Consider the following 23,450-nt stretch of genomic DNA (forward strand, 5'->3'; position numbering starts at 1 on the left):
GGTTCTGCCTACATGTGACCCCAGACCCACAGCAATGTGGCTGACTTGTAAATACCCTCTGAAATGGCCTAGCATGCCACTCAGTTGTATCAAACTACTCAGCATTGACTTAGGCACTGGAAACGACAACGGCAAAGTCCTCCTCAGTAACATCTGGGGGCTTGTGCCAAAATTGGGAGAGCTGTCTCGCAGACTAGTCAAGCAGCAGCCTGACAAAGTCGCACTCATGGAATCATACCTTACAGATGATGTCCCAGACATCACCATCCCTGAGTATGACCTGTCCCACTGGCAGTCCAGACCCAGCAGAGATGGCGGCACAGTGGTATGCAGCCAGGAGGGAGTTGCCCTGGGAGTCCTCAGCATTGATTCCGGATCCCATGAAGTCTTGTGGCATCAGGTCAAACATGGGTAAGGAAATCTCCTACTCATTACTACGTACCCTCCCCCTCAGCTGATGAATCAGTACTCCTCCATGTTGAATGGAGGAAACACTGAAGGTGGCAAAGGTGCAGAATGTACTCTGGTGGAGGACTTCAATGTCCATCACCAAGAGTGGCACGGTAGTACCACTACTGACAGATGGCAGAGTCCTAGGTCTGCAGCCAGTGATGAGGGAACCAACAAGAGGGAAAAACATATTTGACCTCATCCTCACCAACCTGCCTGTCACAGATGTATCTATCCATGACAGCATCAGTAGGAGTGACCACTGCACAGTCCTTGTGAAGGTGAAGTCCTGTCTTCACATTGTGGGTATCCTCCATCGTGTTATGTGGTACTGTCACCATGCTAAGTGGGATAGATTTCGAACAGATCTAGCAACTCAAGACTGGGCATCCACGAGGAGCTGTGGGCCATCAGTAGCAGCAGAATTGAACTCGAGCACAATCTGTAACCTCATGGCCCAGCATATCCCCCACTCTGGCATTATCACCAAGTCAGGGGATCAACCCTGGTTAATTGAAGAGTACAGGAGGGCATGCCACGTGCAGCACCAAGCATACCTGATGTAAACCTGGCGAAACTACTTGTGTGCCAAATATTGTAAGCAACATGCAATAGACAGAGCTAAATGATTACACAACCAAGAGATCAGATCCAAACTCAACAGTCCTGCTACATCCAATCATGAATGGTAGTGGACAATTAAACAACTCCACTCACTGCAGGAAGTGGTGGCTCCACAAATATTCCTATCCTCAATGTTGAGGCAGCCCAATGCATTAGTGCAAAAGACTGAAGCATTTGTAACAACCTTCAGCCAGAAGTACCAAGTGGATGATCCATCTTGGCCTTCTCCAGAGGTCCCCAGTGTCACAGATGCCAGTTTTCAGTCAATTTGATTCGTTCCACGCACTATCAAGAAATGGCTGAAAGCACTGAATACTGCAAAGGCTATGGGCCATGATAGTATTCCGGCAATAGTACTGATGACTTATGCTCCAGAACTTGCCAAGCCCCTAGCCAAGTTGTTCCAGTACAGCCACAGCATTGGCATCTACCCGGCAATGTGGAAAATTGCCCAGTTAAGCCCTGTACACAAAATCGGATAAATCCAACCTGGTCAATTACTGCCCCATCAGTCCATTCTTGATCATCAGTAAAGTGACGGAAGGGGGTCATCAACAGAGCTATCAAGCGGCATTTGGTTAGCATTGACCTGTTCACTGACGCCCAGTTTGGCTTCCGCCAGGGTCACTCAGCTCCTGAGCTCATAATAGCCTTGGTTCAAACATGGACAAAAGAGCAGATCTCCCAAGGTGAGGTGAGTGACTGCCCTTGACATTAAGGCAGCATTTGACCAAGTGTGGCATCAAGGAGCCCTAACAAAACTGGAGTCAATTGGAAACCGGGAAAAACTCTCTGCTAGTTGGAATCATACTTAGCACAAAGGAAGGTGGTTGGAGGTCGGTCATCTCAGTTCCAGGACAACACTGCAGGAGTTCCTCAAGGTAGTGTCCTAGACCCAACCATCTTCAGTGCTTCATCAATTACCTTTCTTCCATCATAAAGTCAGAAGTGGGGATGTTCACTGATTGCATAATATTCAGCTCCATTTGTGACTCCCCTGATACTGAAGCAACCCATGTCCAAATGCAGCAAGACCTGGACAATATCCAGGCTTAGGCTGACAAGTGGCAAGTAACAGATTTGTGTCACACAAGTGCCAGGCAATGACCATCTCCACGAAGAGAGATTCTACCATTGTGCCTTGACATTGAATGGCATTACCATCACTGAATCCTTCACTATTAACATTATGGGGGTTACCACTGACCAGAAAGAAATGGAACTGGATTGTCCATATAAATACTGTGGCTACAAGAGCAGGTCAGAGGCTAGGAATCCTGCTGCGAGTTACTCGCCTTCTGACTCCCCAAAGCCTGTCCACCATCTACGAGGCACAAGTCAGGAGTGTGATGGAATACTTTCCACTTGCCTGTTTGAGTGCAGTTCCACAGCATTCAAGAAGCTTAACACCATCCAGCACAAAGCCGCCTGCTTGATTGACAACCCATCCACAAACATTCACTCCGTACACCACAAAAACAGTGGTAGCAGCATGTACCATCAACAAGATGCACTGTAGGAACTCACCAAGGCTACTTCAACGGAACCTTCCAAACCCATGACTGCTACCATCTAGAAGGACAAGGGCACTAGATGCATGGGAATGCCACCACCTGGAAGTTCTCCTCCAAGCCACACACCATCTTGACTTGGAAATATATCGCAGTTCCTTCACTGTTGCTGGGTCAAAATCCTGGAACCCCCTCCCTAACAGCACTATGGGTATACCTACACTATATATGCAGCAACCCAAGAAGGCAGCTCATCATCACCTTCTCAAGGACAACTAGGGATGGACAATAATCACTGGCCTAGCCAGCAATGCCCACATGCCATGAATGAATATAAAACTAGCCACAATACTATTGAAGGGAAGAGCTTTGGAATGAATGTACTTTTCCCATTCTTGGTTTTATGAACATATGAATTAGGAGCAAGAGTAGCCATTCAGTATGATCTTGCCTAACCTGATTGTGGCCTCAATGTCATTATCCTGCCTACCCCCAACAAGGGAATCATTCTACCTCTGCCTTAAAAAAATATTCAATGACTTGTTTCTGCTGTTCTCTGGGGAAGAGAATTCCACAGACTCTGGAGAAAAAGTTCTTCACCATTCTGCCTTAAATGGGAGGCCCCTTATTTTCAAACAGTCCCCACAAGATCTCTCCCCACAAGGGGAAACATCCTCTTATTATCCACCCTTCACCCTATCAAGTCCCCCAAGGATCTTGTATGTTCCAGTAAGATCACCTTTCATTCTTCTAAGCTCCAATGGATACAAGCCCAACCTTTCCTCATAAGATAACCCAGTCATCCCAGGAATCAGTAGTGTGAATGTTCTCTGAACTGTTCTAATGCAATATATCCTTCCTTAAATAAGGAAACCGAAACTATGCAGTACTCTAGATGTGGCCCCCAACAATGCCCTGTGGAATTGCAGCAAAACATTCCTACTTGTATATTCTATTCCCTTTGCAATAATGAGACCTTTCCATTTTACCTTCCTAATCACTTGCTGTACCTGCATACTAACCTTTTGTGATTCATGTACCAGGGCATCCAGATCCCTCTGCACCACCAGTTTCTGCAATCTCTCTCCATTTAGATAATTTGCTGCTTTTCTATTCTTCCAGCCAAAATGGACAAGTTCACATTTTCTCACTTTGTACTCCATCTGCCAAATTTTTGCCCTCTCCTTAACCTATGTATATCCCTTTGCAGACTCCTTATGTCCTTTCAACAACTTAACTTTCTTCCCTGTTTCGCTGTGGGTTGCTTCCCTTGCCCTGACAATTTTCCATATCTGTTGGCTTTGTAGAACAGTATTTTGGGTTTTGACTTAAATTTCCTATGAATCAACATTTTTGTAATTGGGAAGTGCAGAGATGTAAACTGGCAAGTAAATGTTTGATCTATTTGTTCTACCTGACAGGAGCTGACAAAACTTCGAGCCCAGCTATCCAAAGAGAAGCTAACTGAGCAGAAATATCCAGAGCAGCGTTGCAAAGTTCAAGGCACCAAGCGTTTTGATCCTGCCAAAGCTTTCAAACACGCTGTGAAGGAAAATATTGCTCCGACAACACCACTGAGAGAAGGTAAACACTTTTTATTCATTCATGAAATGTGGGCATCGCCGTCTAGGCTAGTATTTATTGCCCATCCCTAACTGCCCTTGAGAAGATGGTTAAATTTATTTGCTTTCCTGGATTACGGGACATTCAAATACCAGGCCATTATAGATGCGTAATTAAGCTCATGGCTTTGTAAGTTGCATTGGTACGCAGTACTGAGATCTAATTGGTATTAATCCTAGATATAGGAGAGGAGCCTTGGCCAGCAGGCTTTCAGGTCATTGGCCAGGGGCGGGTGAGGGCATCAAGTAAGTTTTAAGTGTTACTGCAAGTAGTGGGAGACCTGTTTCCCTCCCAATTGTTCCTTCAACAGGGAGAGGGATAAAGTTGTGGCAAGTTACAATACCCAAAATAAAAGTGGAAACTTTAATCACATGTGACTTCCTGCAGGCTCAGGTGATGCCAGGAATCTGTATCTGTTCAGAAGGTTCCCTAGTTGCCTGCACGACCTTGCTCATACTGCAAAATATCTGTTGCTTTGCCCATGTTTGTTTCGAGGTTGGGTGTTTGTCAGGCTGCACACTGTGCAGCAGTGCCAGGTTGCATGTAGCAATCTAGCACATACTGGCTGTTGGGTGTGAGCTGTGGGATAGGTACATTCAGTACACAGTTTTCAACTGATGCTAAGGCAAAGCTTGTATCATTCATTTATCTATGATATCCATCGGTCTTTGTGTATTTTGTAGGCAGAGCTATTATCTAATTTCCTCACGTAGGGAGAGGACTGACTGGGCCCAGGTCACTCGGTTTTTTTTTTATTTCATTCATGGGATGTGGGTGTTGCTGGGTAGGCCAGTATTTATTCCCCTCGAGAAGGTGGTGGCGAGCTGCCGCCTTGAACTGCTGCAGTCCATGTGGTGTATGTACATCCACAGTGCTGTTAAGGAGGGAGTTTCAAGATTTTGACCCAGCGACAGTGATGGAATGGTGATATATTTCCAAGTTGGGAGGTGTCTGCTGTCCTTCTGCCTCTAGATGGTAGCAGTTGTGGGTTTGGAAGGTGAGTTGCTGTAGTGCATCTTATAGATGGTACATATTGTTGCCACTGTTCGCCGGTGGCAGAGGGAATGAATGTTTGTGGATGGGGTGCCAATCAAATGGGCTGCTTTTTCCTGGATGATGTCAAGTGTCTTGACTGTTGGTGTACTCATCCAGGCAAATGGAGAATATTCCATCACACTCCTGACTTGTGCCTTGTAGATGGTGACAGGCTTTGGGGAGTCAGGAGGTGAGTTACTTGCCACACTGTCGAATTGTCTCGACCTATTTATAGTGTCTGATTCCGTGATATTCCCTGATCCCTTATTCCACAGTTGTGACTTTAAAGAGACTGTCAGACTCCCTTTAATGTTAAACAGTGAGTATAAGCTAACCTGTCATCAGCCTATTTCATGGGTCCATGCAAGGGTGGGGGGTAACAAATGATCAGGTCATGCGCCAGGTAACCTGTTGCCTGAGAGCAGGTAGGCATTAATATGCTTGTTACATCTTCTATGAACATTCATATATGGTTGAACTTCCTTTTCTATCCAAATGCTGCATTGCATTATGAACAGTTCTGAATTTGTTTCATTTCATTCTTAAGCAAATGATGCAGAGTTTTTGGTTTGGAAAATTGTACCAATACATGTATTAATCTCATCTGATTGTTGTAATACTCCATAGATCAATATTTGCTGTGGCATTTTCTGTATGAATCATTTGTTTTTACAGGGAACACAAATATACTTTAAGCTCTGCAGTTCTGAGGACCTGAGGTCTGAATGCAAATCTCCAGGCATTTTGAGTGGGATAAGATTCTGATAATGTTACTGTGGATCAAATGACTTTAATTCAACTGGTATGTGTTGAAGGAGATCATCATCGTGCCACAGAAACGGATTGTTTTAAACCACAGAAACGGATCGCAGCAAACAACAAGCTATCTTGCTCCACTGACTAAGTTGTTTTCACTACTTTTTTAAAAGGTGTTGTTTTTAATTTTAATATGCATTTATAAATAAATTCCTCTTTAGATTATGTAAATTAATGTTATAAATGTTCATTTAAACTTGTAACCCTATTTGTGAGCATTGAATTGTAAATAATTGTGGGATTTTCTGATCAGGTGACACTTTATATCTGGGAGAACTGACAGTTCTTGTTTCACAGACTATTTGTAAAGAGAAAATAACTTGCAAACAGCAGGACTGTTAACAGATAGCAGCTGATCTAGAAATCTATTACTGTAATTCTATACTTTGCTCGCTCCCTTGTGCGTGCCTCTCACGTGGGCACTGCCTCTCTGCCCTTGTTCAATTATTTTGCTTAAAATAAAATGGTTCCTTTACAAAGGATAACATTGTTACTAACTAATACATGAGGTCTGGTGTTAAGTGAGATATTACAATCATAATGAGTTTTGGGATCATGTGCATTGGCTGTACATTAATTTAATCACACATGGGGGAAATAAAGCCTGGAATTTGGGTTGGAGTGAGGATCATTGTCTCACAGACTGGATTGAAACCATTGACTGGACCCATTGAGAACTTCTGCTTCTTAACTCTTAGGAAGTTTTTGAGGATTACATTTCAGGAGACCTAGTCCAAGAGCAAACTTGGCTTATTGAAGCCTTAAACTGATGGGTAAAAATAAGTCTGTAACGAATAGCAAGCCTTTGGTAGGAAGACTGGTCCATGGTTTTACAATTCTTTCTTCAGCATCTCTCTACTCTAATGAAATTCAATATTCCAATAAATTGTCAGCCTGCTTTGGGGCAAACATTGAGGTGGAGAGACTTGCTGTAGACGCCCAGGGCTTGTTTTGACATGTAATTGTCAGTCATTTCAAGTGCTTCCTAATTCTGGAAGTTAAATTGTCGATGGTCTTAGTTTAATAAATATTAGGTTGGAGCTGACCTTCAGTCATTGCATAGTATGACAGGAACAAGGAACTCGCCTCACCTGACTCTTGCTGCCTAATACAGGGGTTTTCTTGCAGGGCTTGTGATTTGATTACTTGAAATTGTTGCACCTTTTGGTGTAATATATAACATTTTAAACTATGTCTTTGGGTAGTGAATGGTCAGAATGGCACTGGTGTATGTACAGAAATATTAGACATAGAAATAAAACTGGACTCAGTCCAGTTTGAGGGATTTTTGTTCTGTCATGCTCCATGCTGGAGATGATCAACACTAATTTTACGTAGATAAAGCAGTACTAAGCAGTAACATGCTGGTGATGGCTATCTAAAGTTAATACAGTTAATAAAAGCACTGTTTTAAGTTTTAATGGTGATTGACTTTATTTCACATCTAGCGCTTTTACCTTTGTCTCTGTGTTGGGCTTGCTACCCAGTCTTTGTACATTTGTGCAAGTTGGATGACCAACCATTGTATTAGTAAAAGGAAAGGGGTAGAGAGAAGGGACAGAAGAGAGATTGCAATCCCTTCAGTGTCTAATTCTTTCAAAGAAGCAAAGGAGTATAATGTGGCACAACCAACAGAATTGGTCACTTACAAGTTTAGGAACTGCTGACATCCTTTTTGAAGCTGGAGGCAGGAACCCAGAAGATTGTTTTGCTCGCAAGATTGTTTTACTTTTGACCATGAGTGTCAGCTTGGCTCCATTAATGAGGCTCTCCGATCTGTCACTCTGTTGTGGTTTCCACCCTACTTCAGGAATTAAGCATATAGTCTAGTTTGCACTTCCATGCCATGTTGAGTTACATTGGACAGGCAGACTAACAATTAGATGTGAATGTTCCAATTTTTCTCCAGTGAAGGAGTTTTCCCACTCTCCTAGTCAGCATTTGTCCCTTGACCAACAGGACCAAAAGAACAGATTAATTTATTATTTACCCTTCTGTTTAAATTATCATCCTGTGTAAAAGTTGCACTTCAAATCTAATTTATTGGTAGTAAGCACTTTGAGAAATTCTACAGGTATTTTCCCCCATTCATATTTGGTCAGAAATTGCAACAAGAGTTTTGATGATAACTAAATGACCTTTTTCTATCTCTAATACAAGAATGGTACATCTTTGCATTTCTTGGCTATCATTTGTACAATTTTTGTCAAACTTTGTGTCAAATAAACCTTACAAAAGTACACAGCATTGGAATAACTAATCTCACGCAGACCACTAGGGCTGTGGTCTCTAACTGCAGAACAAATGCATTCTAACCTCATCTCCAATCTATTTTGTGGTGTTTAAAGGGACAAACATGGCCCTTTATGGAATGGCCTGTCGTCTAATGAGCCAGAAGTGATCTGGTCTCTCAGAAATGCCTGACCTGAGGAATATATCATAAGTATGAGTCACTACTCCTGTTGGAATCCTCAGCACAATTGACAGCTTGGTGTTCTGTTGGAGGATTTATCCATCATGGTGGAATGATGCAAAGGCTAGCACTTGCCAGGGTCAGATTTCAAAAGGACGAACTAAAGAGAGAGAGAACTATGTGCACCAGGGAGTTGTGGGCTAGATTGTAGCTTTAATCAATTTAAATTGTTCCTTTCTTAAAGTACGTTTCAGTTTTGTACTTCCCACAATAGATTTTGGGTGAAGATTTCATGGAATATGGAGCAAGGTGTGTAAACAGAGTTGTTAAATATGGGTTAGGAATAGGCCACTTAGCTCCTTGATCCTGCTCTGTCATTCAATAAGATCATGGCTGATCTGGTTGTAACCTCAACTTCACATTCCCACCTACCCCTTATAACTTTTCACCCATTTGTTATCAAGAATCTATCTACCTCAGCCTTAAAAATATTAAAAGACTCTCTGCTTCCACTGCCTTTTGGGGAAGAGTGTTCAGAAAAAAATTCTCCTCATCTCTGTCTTAAATGGGCAACCCCTTATTTTTAAACAGTGACCCCTACTTCTAGATCCTCCCAGAGGAGGAAGCATCATCTCCATGTCTACCCAGTCAAGACCCCTCAGGATCTTGTGTGTTTCCATCAAGTCACCTCTTAATTTTCTAAACACCAGCTGATACAAGCCTAGCCTGTCCAACCTTTCCTCATAAGGCAACCCTCCCATTCCAGCTATTGGTCTAATAAACCTTCCGTGAGCTGGTTCCAACGCATTGTTGCAGATTATCACGATTTGATTGAATAGTGGACAGATAAAGTGGTGAATAGCCTCTTCCTCTGGTCCTACGATTTGTCATTCAACTGGTGTGCAGGAGAATAGGAAATTGTTGCTTGTATTTTTTTGTTAGCTTACTATGTTCCCTTGGGTTTTAACCATGCGGGGCAAAGTCATTGAAAGCTCACACTTGTACAATAACACTCCCACTCTTTCAGAGCAGTAATTCCCACCACGGCATTCATTTCATATGTCCTCAAATGTTTGATTCCAGCCTTTGCACACTTTGAAAGGAAACCCGATGTCCGTATGCCTCATGGTATCATTGAGAAGCCACTCAAAGCACATCCAGTTGTGCCCATTCAGCCTCCTGTTACTGATATTCATTACCCACCTCCACAGCTGATTCCAAATATTTCCTCTTTGCGTAGCAGTTTCATCTATTCTGCCCATTCCTAGCCCCTCTCTGATCTTTCAATCCTCCTGCTCTATGTGCAGTAGTTTTATAGAATCTCTTTATTTCGCTGTGTGCAGTCGTTCTTTTGAATCTGTCTGTTCTTCCCTCTGTGTTCCACAGTTTTATCTCACCTGTCCATTCATCCCTCCTCCGTTCCCGTATCCTCTCGTCACTTTGGGGCCACGGTAAACACTTTCTCCATACTTTAGGATATTGAAAGCCTCAGTAAGATCCTCTGAGACTTCTCACAATTTGTTTTTTTTTTAACTGAACTTCGAGAATGACGATTCCGGGATATTGTCAATCTACTGACTGCCCTTGGCATGATTTGCAGAAGATTAAATGGCTGGAGTAGAGTCCGTCATACAACAAAATGGCTCGGAATAGAGATTAAATGGGCAAAGTCCATGTTAGTACAGAGTTTATATAGGCTCTAGGAGAAGCAGGGTTAATGGCCGTTTTATTTAATGCGCTCTTGCAAGTTCTTAAAGAAGAAAATGAAGAGGCCAGGGTGTCTGGCCAAGGAACAGATTCCCAAAACATAACCAAACATTTCTATGAGTGACACAGCTCACTCTGTTGCCCCAAGATAAAAGCAAAATACTGTGGATGCTGGAAATCTGAAACAAAAATAGCTGGAAAAACTCAGCAGGTCTGACAACATCTGCAGAGAGGAACACAGTTGACGTTTCGAGTCGGTATGACTCTTCAACAGAACTGAACAGTCATACGGACTCGAAACGTCAACTGTGTCCCTCTCCGCAGATGCTGTCAGACCTGAGCTTTTCCAGCTATTTTTGGTTTTGTTTCACTCTGTTGCCCGTTCACTCTGTTCCTCTCGATCTCTGCTAGTCTGCATTCACTCTACTGGTCCCTAGTCACTCTGAACTCGTCCATGCTTACTCTCTGCTGGTCCCCACTCACTGTGCTGGTTCCCAGTCACTGAGCTGATCCCCGCTTTACTGGTTCCCAGTCACTCTGAACTGATCCCCACTCTGTTGGTCGCTACTCTGCCGGTTCCTATTCACTCTGAAGTGGTCCCCACTTACTCTTTGCTGGTACCGCTGGCTGTGCGGTGGGGGTATATTTCGCTGATTGTTCATTCACGGAGAAGCATCAACACCCTATCCGTTTCGGGTTGTGGATGAGGAACAGGTGTGGATTTTGGCGATTGGCCCCTTTAAAGTCCTTCTCTTCAATGATCCGCGAACTATGGTCGGGAGATCCGAGTGAATCCTGTTGGACCCCGGTTCCAGGAACAACATTCAATCCGAGTTCACCTCCCTGCGTCTCTGGATTCAACTGAGCATGGAGCAGGTAGGCTGCGACTCATTATACTAAGAATCTTGCTAAATATCTTTTATTGCTGAAAGTCCGGTACTTCTGGCTGATAAGACTCACGATGAAATGTAGGCATTTTCTGGGAAATTGCGTGGGGCACAGTAACCTTTATATTATCTTCCAACTCAAATTTCAGCTCAAGAAAATTAAATATACTGCCGCGGTTTTTTTTTCTAATCCTGTGAAATACTAAACCATCAAATAGAATGGAGTATCATAGAGTGGAAAACACAGAGAGGGGAGACTTGGGTGGGTGGGTAGAGGGGCGAGGAGAGACGAGTCCACAGTGGGGAGAGGGAAGACGGGGGTCCATGGGAGGGTGGGGGAGGCGTGAGGAGACTGAGGTGCAGGAGGTGGTGGGAAGGGCACTGAGCCCCATGGGTAGGGATGGGCTGACAGCTCAAACTGTGCCTCTGCTCATCCGAATCAGACCATCACTCATATAGTGAACTATGGCCCTGGGAGATGCAGTCCTGGCGGCATCATAATTGCCTCAGTGACCACACCTTATCTCACCTTACCACAGTGCCTCAGCTGAAGCTGTTGAATAGATTTTTAACCTCAACACCGAGCTATATAACTGCTTCCCCCAGTCATACAAAATAATCGGCGGGAGGGGAGGGGGGTGGGGTAGTGCGGGGGTGCACTTGGGGCTCGGCGCTTTGTTTCACGAGTGAAGTAGCTCCTGTGTTGTAGACTTCGATTCAATGCTGGCAAAATTGGAAGGGTAAATGTGCAAAGTGACTGAATTCAGGCCTTCCAAAACCGGGAGAAAATCCCTAAGTACCAAGTGTAGTCGTGTGTTGATAGGTCAAATTATTATACTAGTAATCCTGAGCTCTGCACTCATTATCCTGAGGTCTGTACTAATAAACGAGAAGACTTAAGGCTTTTAAAACGCAGAATTGATGTCATTAGCTTCCTGATTTCTCTTGTCTTCTCTCCTAATCTTTTACATACTTGCTGCTTTTTAAAGCCAGGACTTTTTTTTAAAAAAAAAAATACCTTTTCCTTCATGTTAAAGTTTTGCTAACAGTTTCTGTATGCAAATTATGGCCAGGTCTAACTGGAGAAGCATTAGGAGACTTGCTGTGTCCCCTGTCAGCTTGGAAAGGGGAAAACGTTCACAACACCAGAGCAGGTTGGACAGGTAACACCAGTGCCCAAATGTAGGAAGAGCATGCAATCCGCCTTATGCGGATTTTAGTGGTGGATCCCAGCAGGAATCCCACCGATGGTTGAGAGCAAGTCAGTTAGGGGGTGTGGGGAACAGGAGGTCTGGGAGGATGGAGTATGGTAGGGGAGGGAATGTGGAACGGTGGAAGGAGTGGGGGTAATCTGGGAATGGGGTGTGGGGGAGTGTTTTGGGGGGTGGTAAGACCAGTGATGGGATGGGAGGGGAGGATAAGGGGCAGTGAAGAGACATGGGAGTTGAGGTGTGGAGGGTGTTGGAGGGTTCGGGGGATGGGCGTCCAAACATCCTATCAATGTAAAGTGATGGGCAGCCTGGGATTGAAAAGAATGCAACTGCAATTTCCCAACAGAGACGAGCTGTGCCCAGACCGAGCATCCCACTGTCCGAACTCCCTCGGCAACTCTGGCAACCGATTAAAGACGGTAACATCTTAACATAGCACACTGCGATCAGCAAGTGTTGGCATCCCAGCCCATACTTCAACAACACCTCCCTGCCATACCAGTCCTGCAAATGGACAGGAATCCATGGGACACAGTGCACTTCTTCAAGAGAGAAGCAGACAGCCCTCTGACCATTCCTGGTGGGGTGGGGGTGGGGGAGGGGCAGGGGGAGGGGTGGGATGGGTGGCTGGGTGATGGTGGGAGGTGTGGAGAAATTGTACGTCCCTAGTGAAGAGGAGGTGGTTAGGGCCGGAAACTAGAAATTGTTGAAATGACTTTGGGCATCAGGAGAGTCATGAATGTAGGTGAGCAGAGACAAGATAAGGGGAAATTGTTCGGATGAAGCTACCTTCCACAACGGTTCTTCTGACATGTCTTTCTTTTTCCTCAACCGAGGGTTCACCACCCCTCCCCCAACCCCCACTCCACTGTGGTTGACATGGATGTTACAGGCAGGAGGGTGTTAATTTAAACAGCACTAATTTCTCCTCTCACCACCCATCCGTAAACAAAGGTGTTTTAGTTTATAAGCAGTGGCGTACTTCCCAATAACTTGGTTTTGGGGCAATACAATTTTCTTAATAACCCCACAGCAAACTCAAGATACAATGAACTCAAAAGGTTTGTTTTTATGCATATATTCAAAACACGAAGGGGGTTCATAACATCCCACACATTCAGAAAGTAAAGACAGGGATAGAGAAAAGAAAGATTTACAGTACAGCGACCACAGAGAAAAATATTGTTTCACATGGATTCCAGAGTCCAGAATCAAAGTCCAATGAGGTACTCCTTCACAAGTTAGTGGGTTGAAAACTGATGCTGGATAATTCACTTTTCCAATGGTGTTGACTTCACACAATCAGATAGGCATGCAGAGATGAATCTGTCTTGTAGGTAATGGTACAGAATTTCAAGCAGAAACAGTATAAGTGGGGGCCAGGTTTTCCATCTAGGTAGAGCTCCTTGTCTGTGAGGCTTCCAGTTAGATGGTAAACAGCAGACTGAACTATGCAATTCAGCCAGGCAATATTACTTGTTCCACAAGCCAGAGGCCCATGTCACATGACTCCCACCTTGCCAACATCTTTGGCAAAGATGTGTATCCATCATTTGGATTCCAAAGACTGTTCAATTTCTCGGCCATTTGGAATTAAAAGGAAGGCTGCAGGGCCTTTGTTTTAGCAGGCAATCCCATCTCCTTCTGGCCAGTCTGGGTTATTAAATGCAGGCAGCCTTTGTATAGGCCTCTTTGAAAGTGGGTGTACAGTCCACAGGGGGTCATTAGTATCTCTTCAGGGATAATGAGGTGCGAGTTTTCCTGAAACTGCCAATTAGCTTTTTTTTTGTTGCAGGGTCACAGTCAAACATAGGTTAAGTCATTTTAAAGGTCTTTACTCAGTTTTAAAATTTTAGAAACACCAATGAGCATATCTATATATATTTTTATAAAAAGATACAGTGTGAGGCCTTAGTCCCTCACAGTCCACACAGTCTTGGAGAAAAAAAATTGTATATTTTTTAATGTGGTCTTATGAAGGAAGAGTAGGAAATAAAGAAGAATCATTCATTCTTTCATTCACGCTGGCGTGACTAGACATACAGCTCAGAGGGGTAATGGCAGTTCCCTGATGTATTTTCCTTTTTTGAAGTTTAAATTTGGGTTACTGCATCAGCAAGAACATGGTCCTGTCCTGGGATATGGAATGATTGGGTGACCTGGGAAGATTCAAATCTGTCTTTATGGGAAATCTCGTCGGGGTCGGAGTTCAGAATTTTCCTCTGTTGGGGATCAGGCATAAGCAAAGTCATTGCTTTCAGAAGAACTTTGCCTGTCCAACTCCTGATTAAGTGCCCTCTAAAGGTTCTGGGGGTTTTACAGAGTGGTTTACACACACTGAGTGAGTAATTGTCCAGCTGCTCGGGGCTATCCCGGGTATCTTGCTCTGAGTTCCAGGTCCTTTGATCACAGGGATGAGCAGCTCTGGTCCAGCTTAGCTCCTCCCTGTCCACCTTGATAACCCAGGGACTGTGTTGGGCTGATTGTCAGGAAATTGAGGTGTTTTAAGGAGTCTTTGGCCTCTTAGGGGGATTCCGGTTCAGTGAGGGAGCTAGCACCACTGGGGTATTCCAGTTACTGTTACTAGGTGCTATGGGTTGCCATGACAACAGGCGAGCAATCTGCCCCTGAACTTGGGCCAACCTAACTGGGTCCGGATGATAGGAACACTGCCTTCAGTAAGGTGCTTCGCCTGCATCCATACTGGATAAGGCTACAGTGTTGTAGTCTGGTGGGTTGTCATGGATCATTTTAAATGCAGTGGACAGCCCTGTCAGGTTGCTCTCAATTCTGCACTGATGTGGGTAGCTACGGTATCCAATCTGGATGTAATCTCTCTGCTGGTCAATTGGGTAGTAGGCTCCATGTTTTTCATATGGACATACGAATTAAGAGCAGGAATAGGCCACTCAGCCCTTTGAAGAGAGTTCCAAGTATTCATATCTCTCAGAGGAAAAAATTTCTCCTCATCTCTGTCCTAAATGGATGATCCCTTATATTTAAACAGTGGCCCCTAGTACTAGATTCTCCCACAAGAGGAAACATCCTCTCCAAACCAACCCTGTCAAGACCCCTCAGGATCTTATATGTTTCATTCAAGTGCCCCTGACTCCTAAACTCCAGCCAATATAAGCTTCGCCTGCCCAACCTTTTCTCATAAGCCCAATCCAGGTATTAGTTTAGCAAACCTCTGAACTGCTTCCAACGCATTTACATCCTTCCTTAAGTAAGGAGACCAATACTGTACACAATACTCCAAATGTGTTTTCACCAAGCCCTGTATAACTGAAGCATAACCTCCATATTTTTGTATTTAATTCCCCTCACAATAAACAAAACATTCTAATATCTTTCCTAATTACTTGCTGTACCTACATACTGACCTTTTATGATTCATGCACTGGGACACCAGATCTCTCTGCATTTCAGAGCTCTGCAATCTCTCACCATTTAAATAATATTTTTTTATTTTTCACACCAAAATGGACAATTTCGCATTCTACCACATTATACCCCATTTGCCAGGTCTTTGCCCACTCACTTAACCTATTGATATCTCTTTGTAGCCTCCTTGTGTCCTCTTCACATCTTATTATCTTACCTATATTTGTGACATTGGCAAATTTAGAACCATACATTCTGCCTCTTCATCCAAGTCGTTTGTATAAATTGTAAAAAGTTGAGGCCCAGCACTGACCCCAGTGGCTCAGCACTCATTTTCATCTTGCCAACCAGAAAAAGACCCATTTATGCTACCCTCTGTTTCCTGTTAGCTAGTCAAATTTCTATCCATGCCAATATTTTACCCCCTACATCATGAGCTTTTAAATTCCGCAATAACCTTTGATGTAGCACTTTATCAAATGCCTTCTGAAAATCTAATTACAGTACATCCACCGGTTTCCCTTTATCCACAGCACATGTTACTTTTACAAAGAACTCCAATAAATTGCTTAAACATGATTTCCCCTTCACAAACCATATTGATGCTGCCTGACTACCCTGAATTTTTACAAGTGCTCTGCTTTCATGTCTTTAATGATAGCTTCTCACATTTTCCCTATGACAGATGTTAAGCTAACAGGCCTGTACTTTCCTGCTTTCTGTCTCCCTTTTTGAATAAAGGAGTTATATTCACTATTTTCCAATCTAATGGAACCTTCCCTGAATCTCGGGAACTTTGGAAAATTGAAACCCACGCATCAACTATCTCAATGGCCACTTCTTTTGAGACCCTAAGATGAAGTCCATCAGGACCTGGGGACTTGTCAGCCTGTAGCTCCAACAATTTTCTCAGTACCGTTTCCCTGGTGATTGTAATTTTTCCTTCCATTTACTGATTCACAGCTATTTCTGGGACATTATTTGTATCCTCTATAGTGAGGACCGATGCAAAACAGTAGTTTAATTCATCTGCCGTCTCCTTATTTTCCATTATTAATTTCCCAGACTCACTTGTGTAGGACCAGTGCTCACTTGGTTAACTCTTTTCTTTCTGAAATACTTACTGTCTGTCTTTATATTCCTAGCTAGCTTTCTCTGTACTGTGCAGGTAAAAGTTGAAAAGCATAAAAGAGATGGCATCAAGGAGCCCTAGCAAAACTGGAATCAATAGGGATCGGGAAAACTCTTCACTGGTTGGAGTCATGCCTAGCACAAAGGAAGATGGTTGTGGTTGTTGGTAGTCAGTCATCTCAGTTCCAGGACATTACTGCAGGAGTTCCTAGGGTACTGTCCTCGGCCCAAACACCTTCATTTGCTTCATTAGCGACTTTCCTTCCACCATAAGGTCAGAAGTGGGGATGTTCACTAATGATTGCACAATGTTCAACACCATTCACGACTCATCAGAAACTGAAGCAGTCCATGTCCAAATGCAACAAGACCTAAACAACACCCAGGCTTGGGCTGACAATTGGCAAGTTGCATTCGTGCCACACAAGTGCCAGGCAATGACCATCTCCAATAAGAGAGAATCCAATCATCACTCCTTGATGGTCAATGGCATTACCATCACTGAATCCCCCACTATCAACATCCTGGAGTTACCATTGATCAGAAACTGAACTGGACTAGCCATATAAATACTGTGGCTACAAGGGCAGGTCAAAGACAAGGAATCCTGCAATGAGTAATTCACTTCCTGACTCCCCAAAATCTGTTGACCATCTACAAGGCACAAGTTAGGAGTGTGTTGGAATACTCACCATTTCACTGGATGAGTGCAGCTCCCACAACACTCCAGAAGCTTGACGCCATCCAGGACAAAGCAGCCCGCTTGACTGACACCACATCCACAAACATTCACTCCTTCCACCACTGACAAAGTAGCAGCAGTGTGCACCATCTACAAGATGCACTGCAGGAATTCACCAAGGCTCCTTAGACAGCACCTTCCAAACCCACGACCACTGCCATCTAGAAGGGCAAGGGCTGCAGATAGATGACAGCACCATCACCTGGAAGTTCCCCTCCAAGTCACTCACCGTCCTGACTTGGAAATATATCACCGTTCCTTTACTGTCGCTGGGTCTCTCTTCCTAAAAGCACTGTGGGTGTACCTACACTACATGGACTGCAGAAGGTCAAGAAGGCAGCTCACCACCACCTTCTCAAGGACAACTACAGATGGGTAATAAATGCTGGCCCAGCTAGCGAAGCACACATCCCGTGAATGAATAAAAGAAAGATAAATCATGAAGTGGAGATCAATGGAAGTAAGAAGTTCCACCATTTTGCATTTGTGTAATGAGTGTTGACTTCAATACACTGAAGATGCAGGGAGGACAGAGTGGGTTGAGCATAGTTTTGTGAAGCTTAGGAGGAAGAAGAAAGCTTTGACCACAGTAGTATGCACAAGATAATGAAGACAAGCAGAGATGAGACAGATTGCATCACAGATGACAAGCTTTTTAAATTCAAACTGGCCAGGAGCATGTGAGCTGATACCAGAGGCCCCCTGTGGATTTTCAACTCTGTTAGGCTTCACCCTCACTCTTTCAGGGCCAAGTTGGGAACATTCCTGGTCGCCACTTAAATTCGCCATAAAACTGCCGTTTAGACCAATCAATGGCTTCTAAGCCGGTGCCTTTGGTTTGGGAGTGGATTCTTTCCTAACTTGACCCCTGTCCACTGGAACACTGCTGCCCTCAAGTGGAGGTGCAGCTCCAGTTACACTCCCTTGTGGCATTTCAACTGGGGGAGGCATCTCACTCCCTATCTGCTCATTGGTATGGGAACTCCCTTTTACCCTATTTAAATTCAGAAAGAAGGTTTCTGCCAGCCATACTTTGGGCAATTCCTTAACCTTGGTCTTTCCTGGTTTAGTAACTTGTCTTCCTTCAGGTTCTTTGACTACATGGGGAACCCCCCTCACTATCCCTTTCCCTGCTCTGGGACTTCTCTGGTTCCTGTTTAATTCTGGGATATTCTGTGAGTCTATTTTAAATTCTACTGGCCCTTCCCGAACCTCTTTTAACTTTACTAGCCTGGCTTTGACCATGTTACATTCAAGCAGCTCTCGATCAATGGCTATGGGTTCTATTTCACCCTTTTGGGCCTCTAAAAATCCCCAGCCACCTTCACTCCTGCAGATTTCTGCTGGCTTATATTGGCCTTTTTGCTTTTGCTAGCTAACACTTTGCTGCCAGCCAGATCATTTCTGAGGAGGATATCAGTTCCTGCTACTATTATTTCAGGGACAATTCCTACTGTAGCAGGGCCTGAAACAAGGTCACACTCTATATGGACCCTATGGAGGGGGGCGGGGGTAAACACAGATCCTCCTCCCACTCCACTGATCAGGGCTTTGGCCTTCAGGGAGGACTGGGAGGGTAGGTTCAGGTTTATTGAAACAAATAGGATCCTGAGGGGATAAAAGCAAAAAACTGCGGATGCTGGAAATCCAAAACAAAAACAAAAATACCTGGCAAAACTCAGTAGGTCTGACAGCATCTGTGGAGAGAGAACACAGTTAACCTTTCAAGTCCTTGTGACTCTTCAACTGAACTAAGGAAAAATAGAAAAGAGGTGAAATATAAATTGGTTTAAGAAGGGGGGGGTGACAGGTAGAGTTGGATAGAGGGCCAGTGATAGGTGGAGATAACCAAAAGATGTCACAGACAAAAGGACAAGGAGGTGTTGAAGGTGGTGATATTGTCTAAGGAATGTGATAATAGGTAACACTAAGGGTAGAAAGATGGCTGTGAAAGCGAGTTTTAGTCAAACACCAGGAGAGAAATGGAAAGCAATGAAGGTGAACAAGGCAAAATAGATGGAAATCCTGTCGGAGAGAAGAGCAATACTTCTTCAAGGTAGGCATTCCTTGAAGAGAAGTGGCAGTCAATTAAACACAGAGATAAAAGCAAAGAACTGTGGATTCTGGAAATCCAAAACAAAAACAAAAATACCTGGAAGAATACCTCAAGTGAAGCAGCATTTCACTTGCACTTCCCTCAATTTAGTCTACTGCATTCGCTGCTCCCAATGCGGTCTCCTCTACATTGGAGAGACCAAACGCAGACTGGGTGACCACTTTGCGGAACACCTTTGGTCTGTCCACAGGCATGACCCAGACCTTCCTGTCGCTTGCCATTTCAACACTCCACCCTGCTCTCATGGCCACATGTCCGTCCTTGGCCTGCTGCATTGTTCCAGTGAAGCTCAACGCAAACTGGAGGAACAGCACCTCATCTTCCAACTAGGCACTTTACAGCCTTCTGGACTGAATATTGAGTTCAACAAATTTAGATCATGAACTCTCTCCTCCAACCCCACCCCCTTTCTGATCTCCCTTTTTTCCAATAATTTATATAGATTTTTCTTTTCCCACCTATTTCCATTATTTTAAAATGTATTTCCATCCATTGTTTTATCTCCACCTTTTTTAGCCTATTTCGATTCCTTCCCCCCCACCCCACTCCCACTAGGGCTATCTGTACCTAGCTTGTCCTGCTTTCTACCCTTAATTAGCACATTCCTCAGATAATATCACCACCTTCAACACCACCTTGTCCTTTTGTCTGTGACATCATTTGGTTATCTCCACCTATCACTGGCCCTCTATCCAGCTCTACTTGTTCCCCCCCCCCCCCCACTTAAACCAGCTTATATTTCACCACTTTTCTATTTTTCCTTAGTTCTGTTGAAGAGTCATATGGACTCGACGCGTTAACTGTGTTCCTCTCCACAGATGCTGTCAGACATGCTGAATTTTTCCAGTTATTTTTGTTTTTGTTTAAGATCTGGAGGGGAATTGATAGGGTGGACACCAGGAAGATGTTTTTCCTGTTGTGGGGGAGATTAGAATTAGAGGATGGAGTTTAAGAATACTTGGCTACTGTTTTAAGATGGAGATGAGGAGAATTCTTTTCCTCTGAGCATTGTTAGTCTGTGGTATTCTCTTCCCCAGAAAGCAGTGAAGGCTGGGTCATTGAAGTTATTCAAGGCTGAGCTAAATAGATTGTTCATAGACAAGGGAGTCGAGGATTATGGAGGGCATACAGGAACATGGAATTGAGACCACAACCAGATCAGCCATGATTTTATTTAATGGTAGAGGTGGCTCAAAGGGCTGAATGGCCTATTCCAGGTCCTAAATCCTTTGTTCCTAACCTAACCCTGACCTTTTTGTTCTACCTGACTCTCCCTCCTTTCTCAACAGCATAAAACCCATTACATTTCTACCTCTGAAACAAAAACAGAAAATGCTGGAAAAACCCAGCAGGTCTGGCAGCATCTGTGGAGAGAGAAACAGAGTTAACATTTCGAGTCCTTATGCGCTCTGAAGAAGAGTCATATGGACTCGAAACATTAACTCTGTTTCTCTTTTCCACAGATGCTGTCAGACCTGCTGAGTTTTTCTAGCATTTTCTGTTCTTCTTTCAGATTTCCAGCATCTGCAGTATTTTGCTTTTACGTTTCTACCTCTTCAGTTCCAGAGAAGAGTCATACAGCATTGGACTCGAAATGTTAACTCTGTTTCTCTGTCCACCGGTGCTGCCTCTGTCCACCGGTGCTGCCTGACCGGCTGAGCATTTCCAACAAATTTCTGTTTTTAATTTCAGATTTCCAGCATCCTCAGTATTTTGCTTTTATGCGTAGGGAAATGCCATAATCCTGAATGGCTTAATTGTTACAGATGGTTGACAGGACCCTCAAGTGTTCGGCCCATCTCCCACGCATCCGCCCTCACAACTTGTCCCCCTTGTCCTCATTTATCACCCCAGCAGCCTCCGCATTCAAAGGATCATCCTCCGCCGTTTCCGCCAACTCCAGCATGATACCACCACCACTAAACACATCTTCCCTTCACCCCACCCTCCCCCCCCCACCCCCGGTCGACATTCCGTAGGGACTGTTCCCTCTGGGACACCCTGGTCCACTCCTCCATCAGCCCCTACACCTCAACCCCCTCCCACGGCACCTTCCCATGCAACCGCAGAAGGTGCAACACCTGCCCCTTTACTTCCCCCCTCCTCACCGTCCAAGGGCGCAAACACTCCTTTCAAGTGAAGCAGCATTTCACTTGAACTTCCCTCAATTTAGTCTACTGTATTCACTGCTCCCAAAGTGGTCTCCTCTACACTGGAGAGACCAAACACAGACTGGGTGACCGCTTTGCGGAACACCTTTGGTCTGTCCACAAGTATGACCCAGACCTCCCTGTCGCTTGCCATTTTAACACGCCATCCTGCTCTCGTGCCCACAAGTCCACCATTGGCCTGCTGCAATGTTCCAGTGAAGTTCAACGCAAACTGGAGGAACAGCACCTCATCTTCCGATTAGGCACTTTACAGCCTTCTGGACTTAACATTGAGTTCAACAACTTCAGGCCATGAACTCTTTCCTCCATCCTCACTCCCCTTTTTGATCCCCTTTTTTCTAATTATTATAATTTTTATATATATATTTTTCTTTTCCCACCTATTTCTATTATTTTTAAACTTATTTCCATCCATTGTTTTATCTCTACCTTTTTAGCCTATCTCAATCCCTTCCCCCCACCCCGCCCCCACTAGGGCTATCTGTACCTTGCTCATCCTGCTTTCTACCCTTAATGTTGCCATTAGCACATCCTTTAGCTAATATCACCACCGCTAACACCGCTTTGGCCTTTTATTTATGACATCTTTGGCAAGCTCTCCTTTGCTTCCTGGAAAAACTCAGCAGGTCTGGCAGCATCAGCGGAGAAGAAAAGAATTGACGTTTCAACTCTTTTCTTCTCCGCCGATGCTGCCAGACCTGCTGAATTTTTCCAGGTAATTCTGTTTTTGTTTTGGATTTCCAGCATCCGCAGTTTTTTTGTTTTTATCTCCTTTGCTTCCACCTATCACTGGCCCTCCATCCAGCTCCACCTGTCCCACCCCCCCTTAATCAGCTTATATTTCACCACATTTCTATTTCTTTTCAGTTCTGATGAAGACTCATACAGACTTGAAACATTAACTCTGTCTTCCTCTCCACAGACGCTGTCAGATCTGCTGAGTTTTTCCAGGAACTTTAGCTTTTGTTTGGCTTAATTGTTGCTGTGCTGCCAACCATTTCCAATTACCCCCTGCACCGTCCCCTTAGGGGTGAGGAAATGCAGTCATGTCTGCTTTGGTAGATGCTGCTGCCTTCTATTATGGGCTACTTTGTCCTGCAAGAGTGTGGTGCAATGGGTGATATGCCTGCCACAGTTGAATAGCTGGCAGTGTGGCTGACCATGTTGATGCAGGTATTTACAGTTCTCGTGATACCAACAGCAGATTGGAGAAGGGAACCAGATGTGCCTAGATCTGATTGGTTGAGGCGCACGCTAATCAGTGATGGAGACGCCCGTTCCTATTGTTGAGCATCTGTCACGGGAGAAAGGGCCTGATGGAGATAATTGGTGAATTGACCTGTCTATCAGAGGGTGGACCCCCCCCCCGCGCGATGACGGATGGCCACTCATCGGTACCATGGAGAAAGGCCTGGCTATTGATTGGTTAATCAAGCCGTCAGGTAAGGCGGGGGGCGGGGACTTTCCGCGGATCGGAATGGCCCAACCTCCATTACGCTGGGGCGTTGAGGTAGGCCCAGGCGCCGATTGGTGGATGGCGGTGTCAGTCATAGGGAACGGCCAGAGCGAAGGGGCGGTCGCCTAGCGCCGGCAGCGGCGATTGGCGGGTACGGCTGTCGGTCAGGGCGC

At 44.5% G+C, this 23,450-nt stretch overlaps 1 protein-coding gene across 3 annotated transcripts in view; it reads left to right on the forward strand.

Moving 5' to 3' along the window:
• The window catches only part of hmmr (hyaluronan-mediated motility receptor (RHAMM)), a 42,248-nt gene extending 34,768 nt beyond the window's left edge, over positions 1-7,480 (forward strand). For all 3 annotated transcript variants that reach the window (XM_041194597.1, XM_041194598.1, XM_041194599.1), the window contains 2 exons: positions 4,007-4,169; positions 5,919-7,480. In XM_041194597.1, the coding sequence (XP_041050531.1) occupies positions 4,007-4,169; positions 5,919-5,938 (183 nt within the window). In that variant the 3' untranslated portion in view covers positions 5,939-7,480. The remainder of the gene's footprint in view (positions 1-4,006; positions 4,170-5,918) is intronic.
• The last annotated feature ends 15,970 nt before the right edge of the window (positions 7,481-23,450 follow it).

Source organism: Carcharodon carcharias, chromosome 8 (genome assembly GCF_017639515.1).
Source record: "Carcharodon carcharias isolate sCarCar2 chromosome 8, sCarCar2.pri, whole genome shotgun sequence".
NCBI lineage: Eukaryota > Metazoa > Chordata > Chondrichthyes > Lamniformes > Lamnidae > Carcharodon > Carcharodon carcharias.